Below are 15,225 nucleotides of genomic sequence, written 5' to 3'. Positions count from 1 at the left end.
CCCGGCGGCGCTTTACGGTCGCGGCGCTTGGCGGCAGCGCGACCCGGGCGGGACGGGGTAACGGGACCGGGAGGGAGCCGGCGGGCCCCGGAGCGGGATGAGCTTCTACGACGTGTTCCGCGGCTTCTTCGGGTTCCCGGGACGCTGCAGGTGACCGGGACCCCCCTGTCCCCTGGGTGTCCCCGGCCTGGCCCGCACAGACCCTGTCCCTCTCTCAACCGCCCGTTGCCCCACCGGCCCCGGCCCTGCCCCGCTTGCTGCGGCCTGCCCGGGTGTCTCACTGCCGCGGTCCCGCAGACCCCGGGACCCGCTGTTCGGCGGCGCGGCGTGGGACGAGGAGGACGAGGAGGATGACGGCCCGTCCATGTCGCAGCCCCCCCAGGACTTCGGCTTCGGATTCAGCCCTGGCTCCTCCCGCGGCGCCTTCGAGGAGCTATTCCGGGACATGGGCGAGCTCCTTGGCGTCCTGGGGGGGTTCTGGGCCGAGCCCCAGCAGCCTTTCGGTGGGTACGGGGAGAGCCGAGCGAGACTCGGGGCCGCTCAGAGCCCCTCGGCCTGACCGACACCCTTGTGCTGCCAGAGCCCGCCCTGCCCGGCCCCGGCGAAGGCAGCGCCAGGCGCCCGCTGCGGGACTCGATGCTGAAGCACCCGGAGAGTCCCCCTGCCAGCGCGGCCCCGGGGAGCTCCGGCGATCTGGCCCGGCCATGGAGACCCTTCTTAGGGGTGGGTGAGGCTCTGCCTCCCGCAGGCAGCCAGCTCCGTGCTGGTGCAGCGTTGCCCCAGTGCCGCGCTCTGCTTGCCTTCAGCCGTGCGTGGCTTTGCCTTGCAGCTGGAAGATGCTCAGCGGGCTCCTCCTGGCCTCAAGGAAGACCAAGGTGGGTGCTGCGAGCAGGGGCTGAGGGGTTTCTGCCCTCCCTGCTGCAGCCGCCTGTGCTGCCACAGCCTCCGGGGCGTGTCCCCGCGCTGCGGCCACCACCTCGGCTCTCCCCCCAGACCTGGACTCGCAGGTCTCCTCCGCTGGGCTGGGGACCATCCTGAGACCCAACGAGCCCGGGTCCCGCTCTTACTTCCAGAGCGTCTCTGTCACCAAAGTGACTCTCCCCGACGGGGTGAGTGTCCCCGCGGGTGCGGCAGGGCTGTGGGAGGCCTGTCCCCGTGCCCGGGGAGTCTCTCAGCGCTCCGTGCCGTGCGCAGGGGGTGGAGGAGCGCCGCACGGTGCAGGACAGCCAGGGCCGCCGGGAGACCACGGTGACGCTCCGGAGGGGGGACCAGGCCTTCATCAGCACCACCAAGGAGGACGGGCAGAACAAGGACTACCGGGAGGAGGTGCTCAACATGGATGACCGTGAGTGTGGGGGGTCTGGGAAGGGCGCAAAGAGTGGACGGGGGGCTCCCGCTGAGGGAGTTCTCCCTGTCCCTCCCAGGGGAGCTGGCACAGTTCGCTGGCACGTGGCCGCGGCAAGAAGAGCTTCCTGCTGCCAAGCCGGGCGACCCCTCATCTGTGCTGGGCAGCTTCCTGCGACGCTGGTTCTCGAGCTGGTAGCTGTGTCCACTCCTGATTGAGCGGCCCGCGTGTGTGTGACAGGTGCAGGCTGGGGGGACCCTGGGCTTGCCGGGCCTGCCAGAGCAGGCAGTGGGCAGCAGCCTCTTCTCACCCCCTGTTTTTGTTGTAGATGGGTCAGATCTTGCTGGGAAGCGGTGCCTGGCCTGGAGGCTCTCCACCTTCTGCAGCACTACAGAACCACAGGGAGCCCTGTGGGGGTCAAGTGTATGTGTGTACAGAGCAATAAAGTCTATTTATGCTAAACGGTGACTTTCCATGCTCCTTCAGACTGGAATCTCATGTGTTTGGAGGCAGATTCCCCCTGTTCACCAGGATTCTGGGGGGGTGCAGGTGATTGCCAGGCTCCTGTGCCTGCACTGCTCCCTTCTCACCTCCCTCTCCCATTTCCCTGCCTGATGCCAAGCTAATGCCTCCCCTGGGCCGCTCTGGAGGTGGCCCTGGAGGCCTTTCCAGACCTCTTTATTAGTGTTGACTGCAGCTGAGGCTTGGGCAGGGATGTGGCAGGGATAAAGGGGGTTCCTGGCCAGGCAAGACCCGTGCCTGCTCACCTGAGTGAGGTCATGGCTCCCCGCGGCCACTTAGGGCTCAGGGTGTTCCTACCTGGCCTTGCCCTGCTGGGGTGCAGCACTGTCACAAGGTGTCCCCGGCCACACACAGGACTCTGGCCGCTGCCAGGCGTCTCCCGTGGTGCAGCCATGATTGGTTTAAAGTCTGCACATAATCACCCACCTGGCTGTGGGGCTCATAAAACCTGCTGCAAATTAGACATCTACACCACTCTCACGGCTGCCACACCGCTGCCTCTGCCCTCTGCTTGGCACCATGGGCACCACTTCTTTCTTGAGGAGGGCCCAGGCTCTGCTCCGCATCCGGAACCAGCTGGTGCGGGAGTGCCTGGCTGAGGTGCTGGCCACCTTCGTCATGATGGTAAGCAGGGCACGCAGGTGGCTGGGGGGGTTGTCACGTGTGTGTGACAGGGGTGATGATGATGATGATGATGATGTGGTGGGGTTCTGGGGCTCTGCTGCTTGCCCCTTGGGGTTGGAAGGGTTTGGGGCCGCGCCGCACTCAGATGTGCAACTCGGCGCTGCCTGTCCTCCCACTTGGACCCTGTTCCCACAGCATGGTCCACCCTGTGCCACGGCTCCGGTGCAATCAGGGTGTGGTGCTGGCCAGTGTGTGCCTTGTTACCTCCTGCCTCAGAGCAGGCAGAGGTTGGGGCTCTGGCGGTTCTTAGTGTTTGGGCTACATCCCATGATGGAAAACGGTGTCCCCGGGGCTATGTTGTGGCACCTCTTCCCCAACTCCTCCCCACAGAAAGCAGTTTATTTAATTGCTTATAATTTGGTTACTTTGCCATCAAAACCAGAAGTGAGGGCAGTAACCACCTCCCTGCCAGTCCCTGTCTGGTGTCCCAAGTACTGGGGAGCAAAACCAGGGGTGCAGCACCAGCTGCCCTGCACTATCAGCAGTGGGAGGGTCTCAGCACGTGGCCACCAGGGCTGAGGTGGGGCTACATCCCTCTTCTCCAGACAATCACCCTGGGCAGTGCTGCACAGAAGATCGCCTTCCTTCAGACCAAGGGGAATATCATCACCAGCTACCTGGGAGGTGCCCTGGGTGTCATGGCAGGCATCTACACAGCAGGGGGAATCTCTGGTGAGACAGAGGAAGGGGTCCCAGCTCTTGCTATCCCCTGGCTCTGAGTCCCCCAGGACCCTCCACTCCCAGCCCTTCTCCCTACTCCATTGCAGGGGCCCACATGAACCCGGCGTTCTCCTTAGCCATGTGCCTGATAGAGCAGTTCCCCTGGTGGAAGTTTCCCATCTTTGTGGTTGTGCAGATCTTGGGATCTTTCATATCTGCTGGAGCTGTTTACATCCTCTACTATGGTATGGGGGAGCAGCACTGGGAACCCCACGGTGATGCTAGAATGGCCAGGCTTACGTACATGCTCTGCCTCTGCCCCCAGATGCCATCTGGCACCATAGCAATGGGACCCTTACTGTCTCTGGCCCCCAAGAAACTGCCTCCATCTTTGCCACTTACCCTGCTGACTTTGTGTCTGTTGGCAATGGCTTCTTGGACCAGGTGGGTGCCACTGTCACCTCCCCCAGCCCCCTCGGTCGCCACGGTGCTGAGCTGCTGTGCCGTCCTCACAGGTGATCGGCACAGGGGTGCTGATAGTGGTTGTCATGGGCATCATGGACCCCCGCAACAAGCCCGTCCCCAAGGGCCTGGAACCAGTGGTTGTGGCTCTCTTGGTGCTCTCCATTGAGTGCTCCATGGGGGCCAACTGTGGCTGCCCCCTGAACCCTGCACGGGACATCGGGCCCCGGCTCTTCACCTATCTGGCAGGTTGGGGCCCAGAGGTCTTCAGGTGGGTAGAGGGAAGGGGGCGAGGTGGGGACGGCGAGGTAGGGATGATCCTGAGCCTTCCCTGTCCCATCCTCAGCAGGGGCAATGGGTGGTGGTGGGTGCCACTGGTAGCACCGCTGCTGGGGGCCGCCGTGGGCACGTACCTGTACCAGCTCTTCGTGGCTTTCCACTACCCGGAGGAGGACAGCAAAGTCCTGGCAGAGCAGGGCTCCATCGTTTTGGTCAACACCGCCATCGACGCAGATATTGAGATGTCACCCAAGGAAAAGGACGCTGCCAAGTATCCCCCACCACCGAGCGCCAGCAGCACAGTGTCCCCCACAGCCGCTGTCACACCATTAAAAGAGTCCTGAGGGCACGGGGTGTCTTGTCTGTGGACATGGGGGGGCAGGGATATGGTGGAAGGCCAGCCAGGCCTGGCTGCAGGGGGACCCCATCCCGGGGGACACGAGCTGCCAGCGTGGGGACCCCATCCTGGGGGACACGAGCTGCCAGCGTGGGGACCCCATCCTGGGGGACACGAGCTGCCAGCGTGGGGACCCCATCCTGGGGGATGTCCCCGGCACTGCCCCCGGCGATCCGTGGGGCTGTCCAGGACTCACACGGCTCCCCCGGAGCCGCCCCGCTGGCGCGGCCGCCGCCGGGGCCGCAGTCTCGGCCGCGCTCCGCCGCTTCCCCGCGCCCCCCCCCTCCCCTCACTTCCGCCGCCGACCGGCGCCGCCGCGGCCATGGGGAGCTGAGGCGGCGGCAGAGGCAGCGGCCCCGGCCCGGCCCGGCCGCCCGCCCGCTCCCCATGGGCTGCGGGGCCGCGGGACATGGAGCGGTGCGCGGCCCGCCGAGCCCCCGGTAAGCGCGGCCGCCGTGGGCCCGGGAGAGGCCCGGGTGAAGCCCGGCTGGGTCCCGCTCGGGCCCCGCAGCGCCCGTTGCCTCAGTAACGCGGCGGGCCGGGAGGGCCGGGGCCGTGCCCCGGGAGGTGGCAGCGGCTCCGCGACCCCGGCGGGGCGGGGTGGGTGCGGCGGGGGAGCAGAAATGGGCCCGGGGGTGCAGAGATGGGGGTGCAGGGCTCCAGCTGCGCGGGGCTGGGAGTGGCGGGGTTCAGGGATGCTGGAGAGGGGGATCCAGGAATGCAGCAAAGCAGGGCTGAGGGGGCAGAGGTGTCCTCTGGGGGTGCAGTGTCTGGGCTGGAAGGGTCCGGTGACCTCGGGGTGCCGAGCTGGGGGAGCAGGGAGATGCAGAATCTGGGGCTCTGGGAGTACAGGTAAGTGCTGGGGGTCTCGCAGTGCAGGCTTGGGGGGGATCTGAGGATGCAAAATTCGGGGGTGGAGGTACCGTTAAGCAAGGTTGGGGTTCAAGGTGTGCAGGGGTACAGGTCCTGGCATGGGGAAGCACAGGACCACATGACACAGCTGGGGAGGCTCCCTGTTCCCTGCCTTCTGGGATTCTGGGACTAGCATGGCTCTCAGGATGAAGAGGAGATTGGGGTGTCAGGGCTCAGGGTCCTGTCTGGCTGCAGTTACAGTGGGTGTCGGGGTGCACGGGGGTGACAGGGCGCTGTGTTGTAGAGGAAGAGCGTCGAGTGCGAGCCAACGCGCGGGAGTACAACGAGAAGTTCCAGTACGCAGTGAGTGAGGGGGGGCTGAACCCCTTCCCGGGGCTCCTCGGGCAGGTCTGTGGGGCTGGGGTCTGAGTCACCCATACCTCGGTGGGGGGGAAGTGTTATGGCTACAAAATAGATGTTTGTCCCTGAAAAAATGGTGCTGATGACATGAATGCCGATATAGCTGTGGGGCCGGCCAGGCACAGTGCTCTCCGTGTGGAGGGTTCAGCCCGCCCATCCTTGGCCAAGACCCAGAACCCTCCAGCTCTGCCCAGATCCCAGCCTGGTCCCACATCCCAGGGTGGATCATGGGGCACCTTCTGAAGGTGCCAAAGGAGGGCAGTGCTCACCTTGACCTCCCCCCACGTCGGAGGCTATCCTTGGCTGCTCCAGAGCTGGCTGCAGGGAGGGGAGAAGGGGGTCTGGGTTGGGGTCACCCTTGTGGGGGCTGCTGCTGGAGGAGGCTGGTCCCAGGGTACTGGCTGGTGACTGAGCCTGAGGAACTAACTGGCTTCCCAAGGAAGCTGCCAGAGGTAGCGCAGGAGCAGGAGCCTGACCCCCGCCTTGGTGAGCCACAGCCCCTGCCCTCCAGAGTGATCTCATCCTGGGGGGTTATGGGGCCTCGGCAGCCTGTAAACCCCCCTCTTGCCCCATCTGTCCCTAGAGCAACTGCATCAAGACCTCCAAGTACAACATTGTCACCTTCCTGCCTGTCAACCTCTTCGAGCAGTTCCAGGAAGTGGCCAACACCTATTTCCTCTTCCTCCTCATCCTGCAGGTGAGTGCAGTCCTCCCCTGCCTGGACATACAGGAGGGCTCCAAGTAGTGCCACACTCTGGAAGTGGGGAGGTTTGGCACCCTCGAGCAGGGCCTGGGCCTGGCTGGTTCCTGTGTGATTTCCTGTTCCCTGTCCCCAGCTGATTCCTCAGATCTCTTCGCTCTCCTGGTTTACCACCATCGTGCCTTTGGTTCTTGTCTTAACCATCACAGCTGTCAAAGATGCCACCGATGACTACGTGAGTGGTTCCCCCTGCGCCCCTCTGCCCTCTGGGCAGGGTTTGGGATGCTGTGCGGGGGTGCAGTGTCTGGGGCCGTGGCATTTGGGATAGTGGGGGAGTGCAGGACCCCATCCCCAAGAGGCTGACGCTGCTGTCTCTTCCCCCTGCTCCCAGTTCCGCCATAAAAGCGACAACCAGGTGAACAACCGGCAGTCTCAGGTCCTGATCGGTGGAGTGTGAGTGTCACGGGCACAGAGCAGTGCAGAGGGAGCCAGGGACCCTGCGGGACGTGGCAGTGGGCAGGGCAGGGCTCCTGCCTGACTACAGTTTGCTGTCCCCTCTGCAGCCTTCGGCAGGAGCAGTGGATGAACGTCCGTGTTGGAGACATCATCAAGTTGGAGAACAACCAGTTTGTGGCGGTGAGTGCAGCCCTGAGACAGCTATGGCTCCAACAGGGTGGCTGGCACACGGGGACCATGGAAGGGTGTGGTGCCATTCCCACTTTGCCTTTGTGCTCCTCTGTCGCTGCCCAGGGTGGGGACATTAGGGACTTCCAACCTGGAAGTTGCATTTATGTTGGAGAGTTGGGGCCACAGTGGAGCCGTGTTTTGAACTCTGAGGATCTGGGCACTTGGAGCCATGGTGGCTAGGCTCAGCTGCAAAGGACACATGGGGTTAGGGGTGGCCTTTGCAGATGCTCCAGGGAGTTCCAAGGACATCCAAGGGCCAGGGACTTCCCTGGGGAAGGCACGGGGGAGCCCAGTGTTGGCACAACCCTTCACAAGTCTCTCCCAGCAGGCTGACCTCCTCCTCCTCTCCAGCAGCGAACCCCATGGGTTGTGCTACATAGAGACTGCAGAGCTGGATGGGTAGGTGTCCCTGCTCCCCTTGGGGGGCCAGGGGAGGTAAGAGGTGGGAGTGAGAGTGGGCTGCAGGCAGGGCAGCAGCACCTGCAAAGGCTCTCCCTGCCAGGCTGTCTGTAGCCCATGTGGCACCTTCCTGCCTGCAGGGAGACCAACATGAAGGTGCGTCAGGCCATCCCCGTCACCGCGGAGCTGGGGGACACCAGCCAGCTGGCTCGCTTTGACGGTGAGTGCCTGTGCCCAGCCCTCTGCCAGGGGGCAGCCCCCCACCTTCCTCCCTCTGTCACCCTTGGTAGACACTGGCACGTGTGGCGCTGTCGTTGTGCGGCTCGAAGCGGATCTCTGGGCGGCCAGGGATGGTGCTGGGAGCTCTGGGATGGAGCTGACCCCATGGAGAAGGCAAGTCCCAGCTGAGCCATGCTGTGCACCCAGGTGAGGTGATCTGTGAGCCCCCCAACAACAAGCTGGACAAGTTTGGTGGGACACTGTACTGGAAGGAGAACAAGTACCCCCTGAGCAACCAGAACATGCTGCTGCGGGGCTGCGTCCTGCGCAACACCGAGTGGTGCTTTGGCCTCGTCATCTTTGCAGGTGGGCTGAGGCAGCAGCTGCTACTGCGCTGCACAGAGGGGAGGGAAAGACACCCCCTGATGCCTTCCTGCTCCCCAGGACCTGACACAAAACTGATGCAGAACAGCGGCCGGACCAAATTTAAGCGGACGAGCATCGACCGGCTGATGAACACGCTGGTGCTCTGGGTATGGAGAAGGGAGATCCTGGGAGCCCTGCCTCTGACCCAGTCAGGGCTCTTATGTAATGTTCCATCCCCAGATCTTTGGGTTCCTGGTGTGCATGGGAGTGATCCTGGCCATTGGCAACGCCATCTGGGAGCACGAGGTGGGCGTCTGCTTCCAGATCTACTTGCCCTGGGACGAGGGGGTGCACAGTGCCTTCTTCTCTGGCTTCCTCTCCTTCTGGTCGTACATCATCATCCTCAACACTGTGGTGCCCATCTCGCTCTATGTGAGGTAGGGCAGGGGGCAGAGGGGCTGGGCAGGGGGTGTATGAGAAATTAGGGGTGCCCTCTGGGGAGGGGAGACAGGGATGGAGATCCACAGGCAGAACGGTGTGTTCTGTGGGTGGGTGTGGGCTACTCTCTTGGTGACAGGCCATGTCTGCCTTCAGGGACACCCCAAGACCTGAGGACCCCACAGGTCCCTCAGGGCCCCCCCAGCTGTGTCTGGCTGCTTGTCTGTCCCTGCCCTGGCTGCACGCTGGCTATTTTGCTCTGCCCTCCTGCAGCTCCCAGGCTCCTGCACTGTCCCCTTCTCTCTCTCTTTTAATTTCTCTCTCTTTTCGTTCCCCAGCATGGGTTCTGTCACCCTTAGCCCCGAGGTAAGAATGTGTCACCTCCACCCCTCCCACTCATTGCTGTCTGCCCTGTGGGCTTGGGAGGGGTTCAGGGTTTGTAGGTGTGTGAGATGCCTGGGGAGCCCCACGGGCTGCCCCCTGGGTGCCTTGCCTCGGTCCCCAGCCCTGGCTTAGCGGTGGCTGTCAGCAGGAATGGGTTGCAGGCCAGCCCCGGGGAAGGGTGTGGGAGCTAGCAAGCCGTGGGGGGCACCCGGGGGTGCTGGAGGGTCTGGGGTGGGCATGTGTATGCCTGTCGCTGGCTCAGCAGAGTGTGCTGCCCTGCCCCAGTGACACCCAGCCGTCCTCCCCCGCAGCGTTGAGGTGATCCGGCTTGGGCACAGCTACTTCATCAACTGGGACAAGAAGATGTACTGTGCCAAGCGCCGGACGCCAGCTGAAGCCCGCACCACCACCCTCAACGAGGAGCTGGGGCAGGTGGAGTACATCTTCTCCGACAAGACTGGCACCCTCACCCAGAATATCATGGTCTTCAGCAAGTGCTCTGTGAACGGGCACAGCTATGGTGAGCACCAGGTGCCAGGCTGGGGCTCCCCACCTCCATTTGGGGCAGTCAGGGGACAAGGGGGCTTAGAGGGAGCGTTGTGGAGCAGCAGCAGCTGCTGTGGTGTGCTCTGTCGTGGTTAACTCCGTACCCTGTTTTGCAGGTGATGTGCAGGACATCCTGGGTCACAAGGCAGAGCTGGGAGAGGTAAGGGTGCTGTGAGTTTGGTGCCTGCCCGCGCTAAATGCCACAGGGGTGGGGTAACCCCAACTTTGCCCCTGCAGAGGCCAGAGCCTGTAGACTTCTCCTTCAACCCGCTGGCGGACCCACGGTTCCAGTTCTGGGACCCCAGCCTGCTGGAAGCCGTCAAGCTGGGAGACCTCCACGTGCACGAGTTCTTCCGCCTGCTCTCGCTCTGTCACACCGTCATGTCCGAGGAGAAGAGTGAAGGTGGGCGTGGGGCAGGATCTGTCCCCGTGGGTCACAGGGCGCTGTCACTGACCCCCAGGCTGTCCGCAGGGGAGCTGTTGTACAAGGCACAGTCCCCAGACGAGGGAGCGCTGGTCACAGCCGCCAGAAACTTTGGCTTTGTGTTCCGGTCCCGCACGCCCAAGACCATCACGGTGCAGGAGCTGGGTCAAGCCATCACCTACCAGCTGCTGGCCATCCTGGACTTCAACAACATCCGCAAGCGCATGTCTGTCATCGGTGAGGTCCTGGCCACGGGAGGGCCACGTGGGGCCGCAGCACGGGGCTCGGTGTGATGTGCTGGGGGGCCAGTCCAGCGCTGGGGGTGGGGGTGTGACTGTGGAGGCGTCGGCAGCTCGATGGCTGGGTGTGGGGTTTCACCCCCGGATTGAGGTGACCCCAAAAGATGGAAAAGTCTCTCCTCCAACCCGTGCCTTCAAGAAAGACTCAGTAGTCTTCTGTTGTCTGTTCTCAAAGTAGTTTATTGTTGGTTATCTAAAAGATTCTTCTCCTGAACTGCTGTGGCCCGTTCAGCAGGTCAGACAAAGGCACACTGCCCTCCCAGGGGCTGCTGCCATCTTTTATATCATATATTATGTACTACATGTTTATACCTTTTCCCCCAATGCCTACTATCTATATTGAATGGTGACTTTCTGCTCTAAACCAATCTGTGAGTGCCAACATCACCAAAGACATGGAGGTTAGGAAGGAGAAAGAAAGAGGACAGGGCACACCCAAATCCCTCCATTTTAGATCTCCTTACCCCCATGTACCAAACTTGGACCCCTTGGCTTAAAACCCCCCTGTAGAGCACTCAAAAACCCTTCCTTTCACTCCGTGACTACTTCTACTACAATATCTAAACTTTTGTGTGTGGCTTGTAATTCTTCATACAGAGTTGGTGATTTGCTCCACGGGCTAAGATCAAAACCCCACGTGTGTCTTTGGCTGCATGCCAGGGTCTCAGAGCCCCCTGCCAGCAGCTCTGGCCACCCAGGGCACCCAGAGGGATGTTCTGGATTCCGACAGCTGAGGGTCAGAGCGGGACCTGCTCCTGCACCCCTGAGCCAGGCATCTTTTCCCCTCCTCCCTGCAGTCCGCAGCCCCGAGGGCAAGATCCGGCTGTACTGCAAAGGTGCTGACACCATCCTGCTGGAGCGGCTGCACCCCCTGAACCAGGACCTGACCAACATCACCACCGACCACCTCAATGTGCGTAGGACAGCGTCCTGCAGGCAGCGTGGGGAGGAAAGAGAGGCCGCCCAGGAGCCTGAGCTGGGCTTCCCTGCCCTAGGAACACCGCTGGGGTCTGGGGACACCATCAGGGTCTCCAGCACAGCCAGCTCTGACCCCTTGCAGGAGTACGCTGGCGAGGGGCTGCGGACGCTGGTGCTGGCTTACAAAGACCTGGAGGAGAGCTACTACAAGGATTGGTCCGAGCGGCTGCATCGAGCTGGCAGTGCCCCCGAGGCCCGTGAGGATCACCTGGCTCGGCTCTACGATGAGGTGGAGCATGATATGATGGTAGGTGGGCTGGAAGCTGAGCCTGGTGGTGGCTGCGGGCAGCCCCTGCTGACCTCCCGCCCATTTGGGTCCCCAAGCTGCTTGGAGCCACAGCCATCGAGGACAAACTGCAGCAGGGGGTCCCCGAAACCATTGCCATCCTGACGCTGGCCAACATCAAGATCTGGGTGCTGACAGGGGACAAGCAGGGTGAGGCGTGGCTGAGGTGCTGGCTGGAGATGAGGGTGTTTGTGGGCTGGATTCCACCTGCCTGGGATCCCTGCTGCTCTCTCCTGAATGGACTCTGGCTCAGCCCCTGTTTTCCTGTCCTCAGAAACGGCTGTGAACATCGGCTACTCCTGCAAGATGCTGACAGATGACATGACAGAGGTGTTTGTGGTCACAGGCCACACTGTGCTGGAAGTGCGAGAGGAGCTGAGGTGAGGGTTGGAGGGCAGAGGACACAGAACAGTGCCAGTGTGGGGCACAGCTGTGTCTGGGGGAGCTAGAGCAATGGAAGGGCCCTGAGGTGGAACCCTGTGCCCTCTCTCTCCTCAGGAAAGCCCGGGAGAAGATGATGGATGCTTCACGTTCTGTGTGCAATGGCTTCTCCTACCAGGAGAAACTCTCCTCCAAGCTTACCTCTGTGCTGGAAGCCATTGCGGGCGAATACGCCCTGGTCATCAACGGGCACAGCCTGGTAGGGCCCTGGGAGTGCCAGGCAGGACAAGGCCTGGCTGTGTACCGTGATCCCAGCTGTCCCTTGCTCTCCTTGTAGGCCCACGCTCTGGAGGCAGACATGGAGGTGGAATTCCTGGAGACAGCGTGTGCATGCAAGGCCGTTATCTGCTGCCGTGTCACACCCCTGCAGAAAGCCCAGGTGGTGGAGCTGGTCAAGAAGTACAAGAAAGCCGTCACTTTGGCCATTGGGGATGGGGCCAACGATGTCAGCATGATCAAGAGTAAGGCCTGGGATCTGGGGGAACCACAGGAGAAGACAGGCCACCCCCCTGCACCGTCCTGGGGCCCGTGGGAGCTTCTGTGCTCACCCCTCTGTGCCCCACAGGAACAAAGTGCCTGTGCTGGGGGTGCTGCTCTCGTCCCCTGTGCTCCTGGCAGCCCTCTCTTTACCTGTCTCTCCTTCCCTCCACAGCTGCCCACATTGGGGTGGGCATCAGTGGGCAGGAAGGCATCCAGGCCGTGCTGGCCTCCGACTACTCCTTCTCCCAGTTCAAGTTCCTACAGCGCCTGCTCCTGGTGCACGGGCGCTGGTCCTACCTGCGCATGTGCAAGTTTCTTTGCTACTTCTTCTACAAGAACTTCGCCTTCACCATGGTCCACTTCTGGTTTGGCTTCTTCTGCGGCTTCTCAGCGCAGGTGGGTTGGTGGCTTTTCTCACGGGGAGCTGGGGAGGGTTTTCCTGCAGGGCTCCCCGGCTCTGAAGCGTGTCCAGGTCCATGGACTCCCTGTGGGGACTCATCCTGAGCCAGGACACAGCCTGGCATCCAGCATGAAGTGTGTGAGGAGCCTGTGGTCAAGGGGGGGCTGGAGACAGCTCTCCTGTCCCTGCAGCTGTGGGCGCAGGGACTTGGGGCTGGTTGGGGCGCAGGGCGGGCAGGTCTTGTGCCCTGCTGAGTGCTCTATTCCCTACAGACAGTGTATGACCAGTACTTCATCACGCTGTACAACATTGTCTACACCTCGCTGCCTGTGCTTGCTATGGGTGTCTTTGACCAGGTATGGAGAGGTCCCTGGGTGTGTGAGGAGTCTGTACCCACCCCCTGTGGGAAGAAGGGCTGCCTGAGCCGGGCTGTCCTCGTCATTCCATGGGCTGTGGTGGAGGCTGCTCCTGCCCAGGGCTAAAGGGAGGTGCCCATGCCCCCAGGATGTGCCAGAGCAGCGGAGCATGGAGTACCCCAAACTCTACGAGCCTGGGCAGCTGAACCTGCTCTTCAACAAGCGGGAGTTCTTCATCTGCATTGCCCAGGGCATCTACACCTCCATCCTCATGTTCTTCATCCCCTACGGTGTCTTCGCTGATGCCACCCGTGATGACGGTGCCCAGCTGGCCGACTACCAGTCCTTCGCCGTCACTGTCGCCACCTCCCTCGTCATTGTGGTCAGCGTGCAGGTAGGGATGTGGCTGCTCGGCCCCAGATCCTCGCGGCACCTCAGGCATCCCCTGAGCCCTGTCTCTTCCTGCATCCCCCCCCACTAGATCGGGTTAGACACAGGATTCTGGACAGCCATCAACCACTTCTTCATCTGGGGCAGCCTGGCCGCCTACTTCGCCATCCTCTTCACCATGCACAGCGACGGCCTCTTCCGGATGTTCCCCAACCAGTTCCGCTTTGTGGGTGAGCCCCTGCGCGGCCCGTGCTCCCCACCCCAGCGGGGTGCTGCCTCGGCCCAGCCCTCGTTGGGCTCATTCTTTCCCGCAGGTAACGCGCAGAACACGCTGGCCCAGCCCACGGTCTGGCTGACCATCGCCCTCACCGCCGTAGTCTGTATCGTGCCCGTCGTGGCCTTTCGCTTCCTTAAGCTGGACCTGAAACCCGAGCTCTCGGATACGGTGAGCTGTAGGAGCGCTCACAGGGTCCCGGCCCTGAGGAGAGGTGGCTCCCCGGGGCCCTGAGCCTGCCCTCGTCCCCAGGTGCGCTACACTCAGCTGGTACGGAAGAAGCAGAAGACGCAGCACCGGTGCATGCGGCACGCGGGGCGCGCGGGCTCGCGCCGCTCCGGCTACGCCTTCTCCCATCAGGAGGGTTTCGGGGAGCTCATCATGTCTGGCAAGAACATGCGGCTTAGCTCCTTGGCGCTCTCCAGCTTCGCCCCCCGCCCCAGCGCCAGCTGGATTGACACCCTGCGGAAGAAGAAGGGCTGCGAGGGCGGCGGTGCCGGCAGCCCCGGTGGCGCAGCCGACAAGACTCTCAGGGTGTGAGGCTGGAGGGGGTCGCATCCCCTCCTGTGCAGCTGGGGGCTCCCCTCCTCTGCCCCTGGCCCTGGGGAGGGCAAAGGGGTCAGCGGGGTCCCATGGTAGGAGCGGAGGTGACGCTGAGGTTTGCAGGAGTCTGGACTGTCGCCTTCTAGCCAAAAAATACACCCAGGGAGGATGGATGGACGGATGGATGGATGGACGGATGGATGAATGGATGGATGGATGGATGTCATCACCATCACCTCCCCCAAGCCCACTTCACTCCTCCATCAGTATTCAATTCCACTGAGTGCAAACGCCCCATCGCACATGAATGTATCCTATCAGAGGTGCGGGGCTGTGAGAGGGCTGTGGCCTCTCTGTAGCCTTCACTCACGTGTCTTTTTTTTTATATATAAACAAACAAACAAAAAAAGTTAAAAAAAGACCCCCTCCCCCCCGAAAAAAAAAAAATTAGCAACCAAAACAAAAAAAAAAGGTAAGAGAAAAACAAAACCCTCTGAGTTTACAGAGCGACTCATTTCTTGGGAGAAGGGGAAAGAGGAAGGTCACCGTCCTTGTCGCCCTGCCTCAGGGTTCACCGGCACGATGGGTGCTGGCTCGGAAAGGGGAAGTGTTCTGGGCCGCAGGCAGGCCGGGGTTTGGCGGCTGCCGTGATTCACTCCCACGCGTGGTCTTGCGCAACGCTCGGCCTCTGCCTCCTCCCTCCTCCTCCTCCTCCTCCTCTGCAGCTCCTGCGGGACCGAGCTCTGCTGAAGTGTGGGTGGGCAGCGGCGACCCTGGGCGGTTTCTGGGGCTTTTGGGGTCCCAGGGACGCGATACCAAAGAGGACCTTGTTAAGACGGCTGTTGGCGAGGGCTGGAGGGGATTTTGGGGAGTTTTGGGGTTGTTTCGGTGGAAAGGGCCGCGGACCGAGGTAGATAATTTCTGGCACGTTTCTGTCTGGCAGAATAGTATCATTTTATGGCTCTTGAGGGAAAAAAAAAAACCACCCAAACCA

General features: G+C 62.1%; 3 protein-coding genes across 6 annotated transcripts; all 3 read left to right on the top strand.

The window, feature by feature from the left end:
• Window positions 1–1,816, top strand: HAX1 (HCLS1 associated protein X-1). The gene is made up of 8 exons (XM_038161996.1): window positions 1–150; window positions 298–503; window positions 581–723; window positions 830–875; window positions 994–1,109; window positions 1,195–1,345; window positions 1,425–1,585; window positions 1,674–1,816. The coding sequence occupies exons 1-7, from the start codon at window positions 98–100 to the stop codon at window positions 1,541–1,543; spliced, it is 834 nt and encodes a 277-aa protein (XP_038017924.1). The 5' UTR covers window positions 1–97; the 3' UTR covers window positions 1,544–1,585; window positions 1,674–1,816.
• Window positions 1,817–1,931: 115 nt separating this feature from the next.
• AQP10 (aquaporin 10) lies at window positions 1,932–4,427 on the top strand. Its single transcript, XM_038161997.1, has 5 exons — window positions 1,932–2,491; window positions 3,097–3,223; window positions 3,319–3,456; window positions 3,537–3,655; window positions 3,727–4,427. The coding sequence occupies exons 1-5, from the start codon at window positions 2,387–2,389 to the stop codon at window positions 4,294–4,296; spliced, it is 1,059 nt and encodes a 352-aa protein (XP_038017925.1). The 5' UTR covers window positions 1,932–2,386; the 3' UTR covers window positions 4,297–4,427.
• A 54-nt stretch (window positions 4,428–4,481) lies between these two features.
• Window positions 4,482–15,197, top strand: ATP8B2 (ATPase phospholipid transporting 8B2). 4 transcript variants are annotated; one of them, XM_038161986.1, is made up of 27 exons: window positions 4,482–4,789; window positions 5,506–5,557; window positions 6,205–6,318; window positions 6,458–6,556; window positions 6,713–6,774; window positions 6,885–6,957; window positions 7,337–7,407; window positions 7,548–7,627; window positions 7,834–7,992; window positions 8,071–8,159; window positions 8,233–8,429; window positions 9,126–9,334; window positions 9,477–9,520; window positions 9,598–9,763; window positions 9,833–10,021; window positions 10,881–10,996; window positions 11,144–11,308; window positions 11,386–11,497; window positions 11,622–11,727; window positions 11,846–11,987; window positions 12,066–12,249; window positions 12,441–12,664; window positions 12,941–13,024; window positions 13,173–13,418; window positions 13,506–13,644; window positions 13,729–13,859; window positions 13,941–15,197. In XM_038161986.1, exons 1-27 carry the CDS (start codon window positions 4,497–4,499, stop codon window positions 14,226–14,228), a joined length of 3,834 nt encoding a protein of 1,277 aa, XP_038017914.1. In that variant the 5' UTR covers window positions 4,482–4,496; the 3' UTR covers window positions 14,229–15,197. The 4 variants fall into 4 exon arrangements, with proteins under 4 accessions (XP_038017914.1, XP_038017913.1, XP_038017915.1 ...); XM_038161985.1 differs by having other exon boundaries at window positions 7,334–7,407; window positions 13,941–14,969; XM_038161987.1 differs by having other exon boundaries at window positions 4,636–4,789; window positions 5,506–5,564; window positions 7,334–7,407; window positions 13,941–15,195.
• The last annotated feature ends 28 nt before the right edge of the window (window positions 15,198–15,225 follow it).

Source organism: Motacilla alba, chromosome 25 (assembly GCF_015832195.1).
Source record: "Motacilla alba alba isolate MOTALB_02 chromosome 25, Motacilla_alba_V1.0_pri, whole genome shotgun sequence".
Taxonomy (NCBI): Eukaryota; Metazoa; Chordata; class Aves; order Passeriformes; family Motacillidae; genus Motacilla; species Motacilla alba.
This window is presented reverse-complemented; position numbering and strand designations above follow the sequence as displayed.

Coding starts and splice junctions, on each gene's coding strand:
- AQP10 (XM_038161997.1), top strand. CDS start 2,387: ATGGGCACCACTTCTTTCTTGAGGAGGGCCCAGGCTCTGCTCCGCATC. Junction 3,224..3,318: donor CACAGCAGGGGGAATCTCTG/GTGAGACAGAGG, acceptor ACTCCATTGCAG/GGGCCCACATGAACCCGGCG. Junction 3,656..3,726: donor GCAATGGCTTCTTGGACCAG/GTGGGTGCCACT, acceptor CCGTCCTCACAG/GTGATCGGCACAGGGGTGCT.
- HAX1 (XM_038161996.1), top strand. CDS start 98: ATGAGCTTCTACGACGTGTTCCGCGGCTTCTTCGGGTTCCCGGGACGC. Junction 504..580: donor CGAGCCCCAGCAGCCTTTCG/GTGGGTACGGGG, acceptor TTGTGCTGCCAG/AGCCCGCCCTGCCCGGCCCC. Junction 876..993: donor TGGCCTCAAGGAAGACCAAG/GTGGGTGCTGCG, acceptor CTCTCCCCCCAG/ACCTGGACTCGCAGGTCTCC.
- ATP8B2 (XM_038161985.1), top strand. CDS start 4,497: ATGTCCCCGGCACTGCCCCCGGCGATCCGTGGGGCTGTCCAGGACTCA. Junction 8,430..9,125: donor CCCATCTCGCTCTATGTGAG/GTAGGGCAGGGG, acceptor CCTCCCCCGCAG/CGTTGAGGTGATCCGGCTTG. Junction 13,419..13,505: donor TCATTGTGGTCAGCGTGCAG/GTAGGGATGTGG, acceptor CCCCCCCACTAG/ATCGGGTTAGACACAGGATT.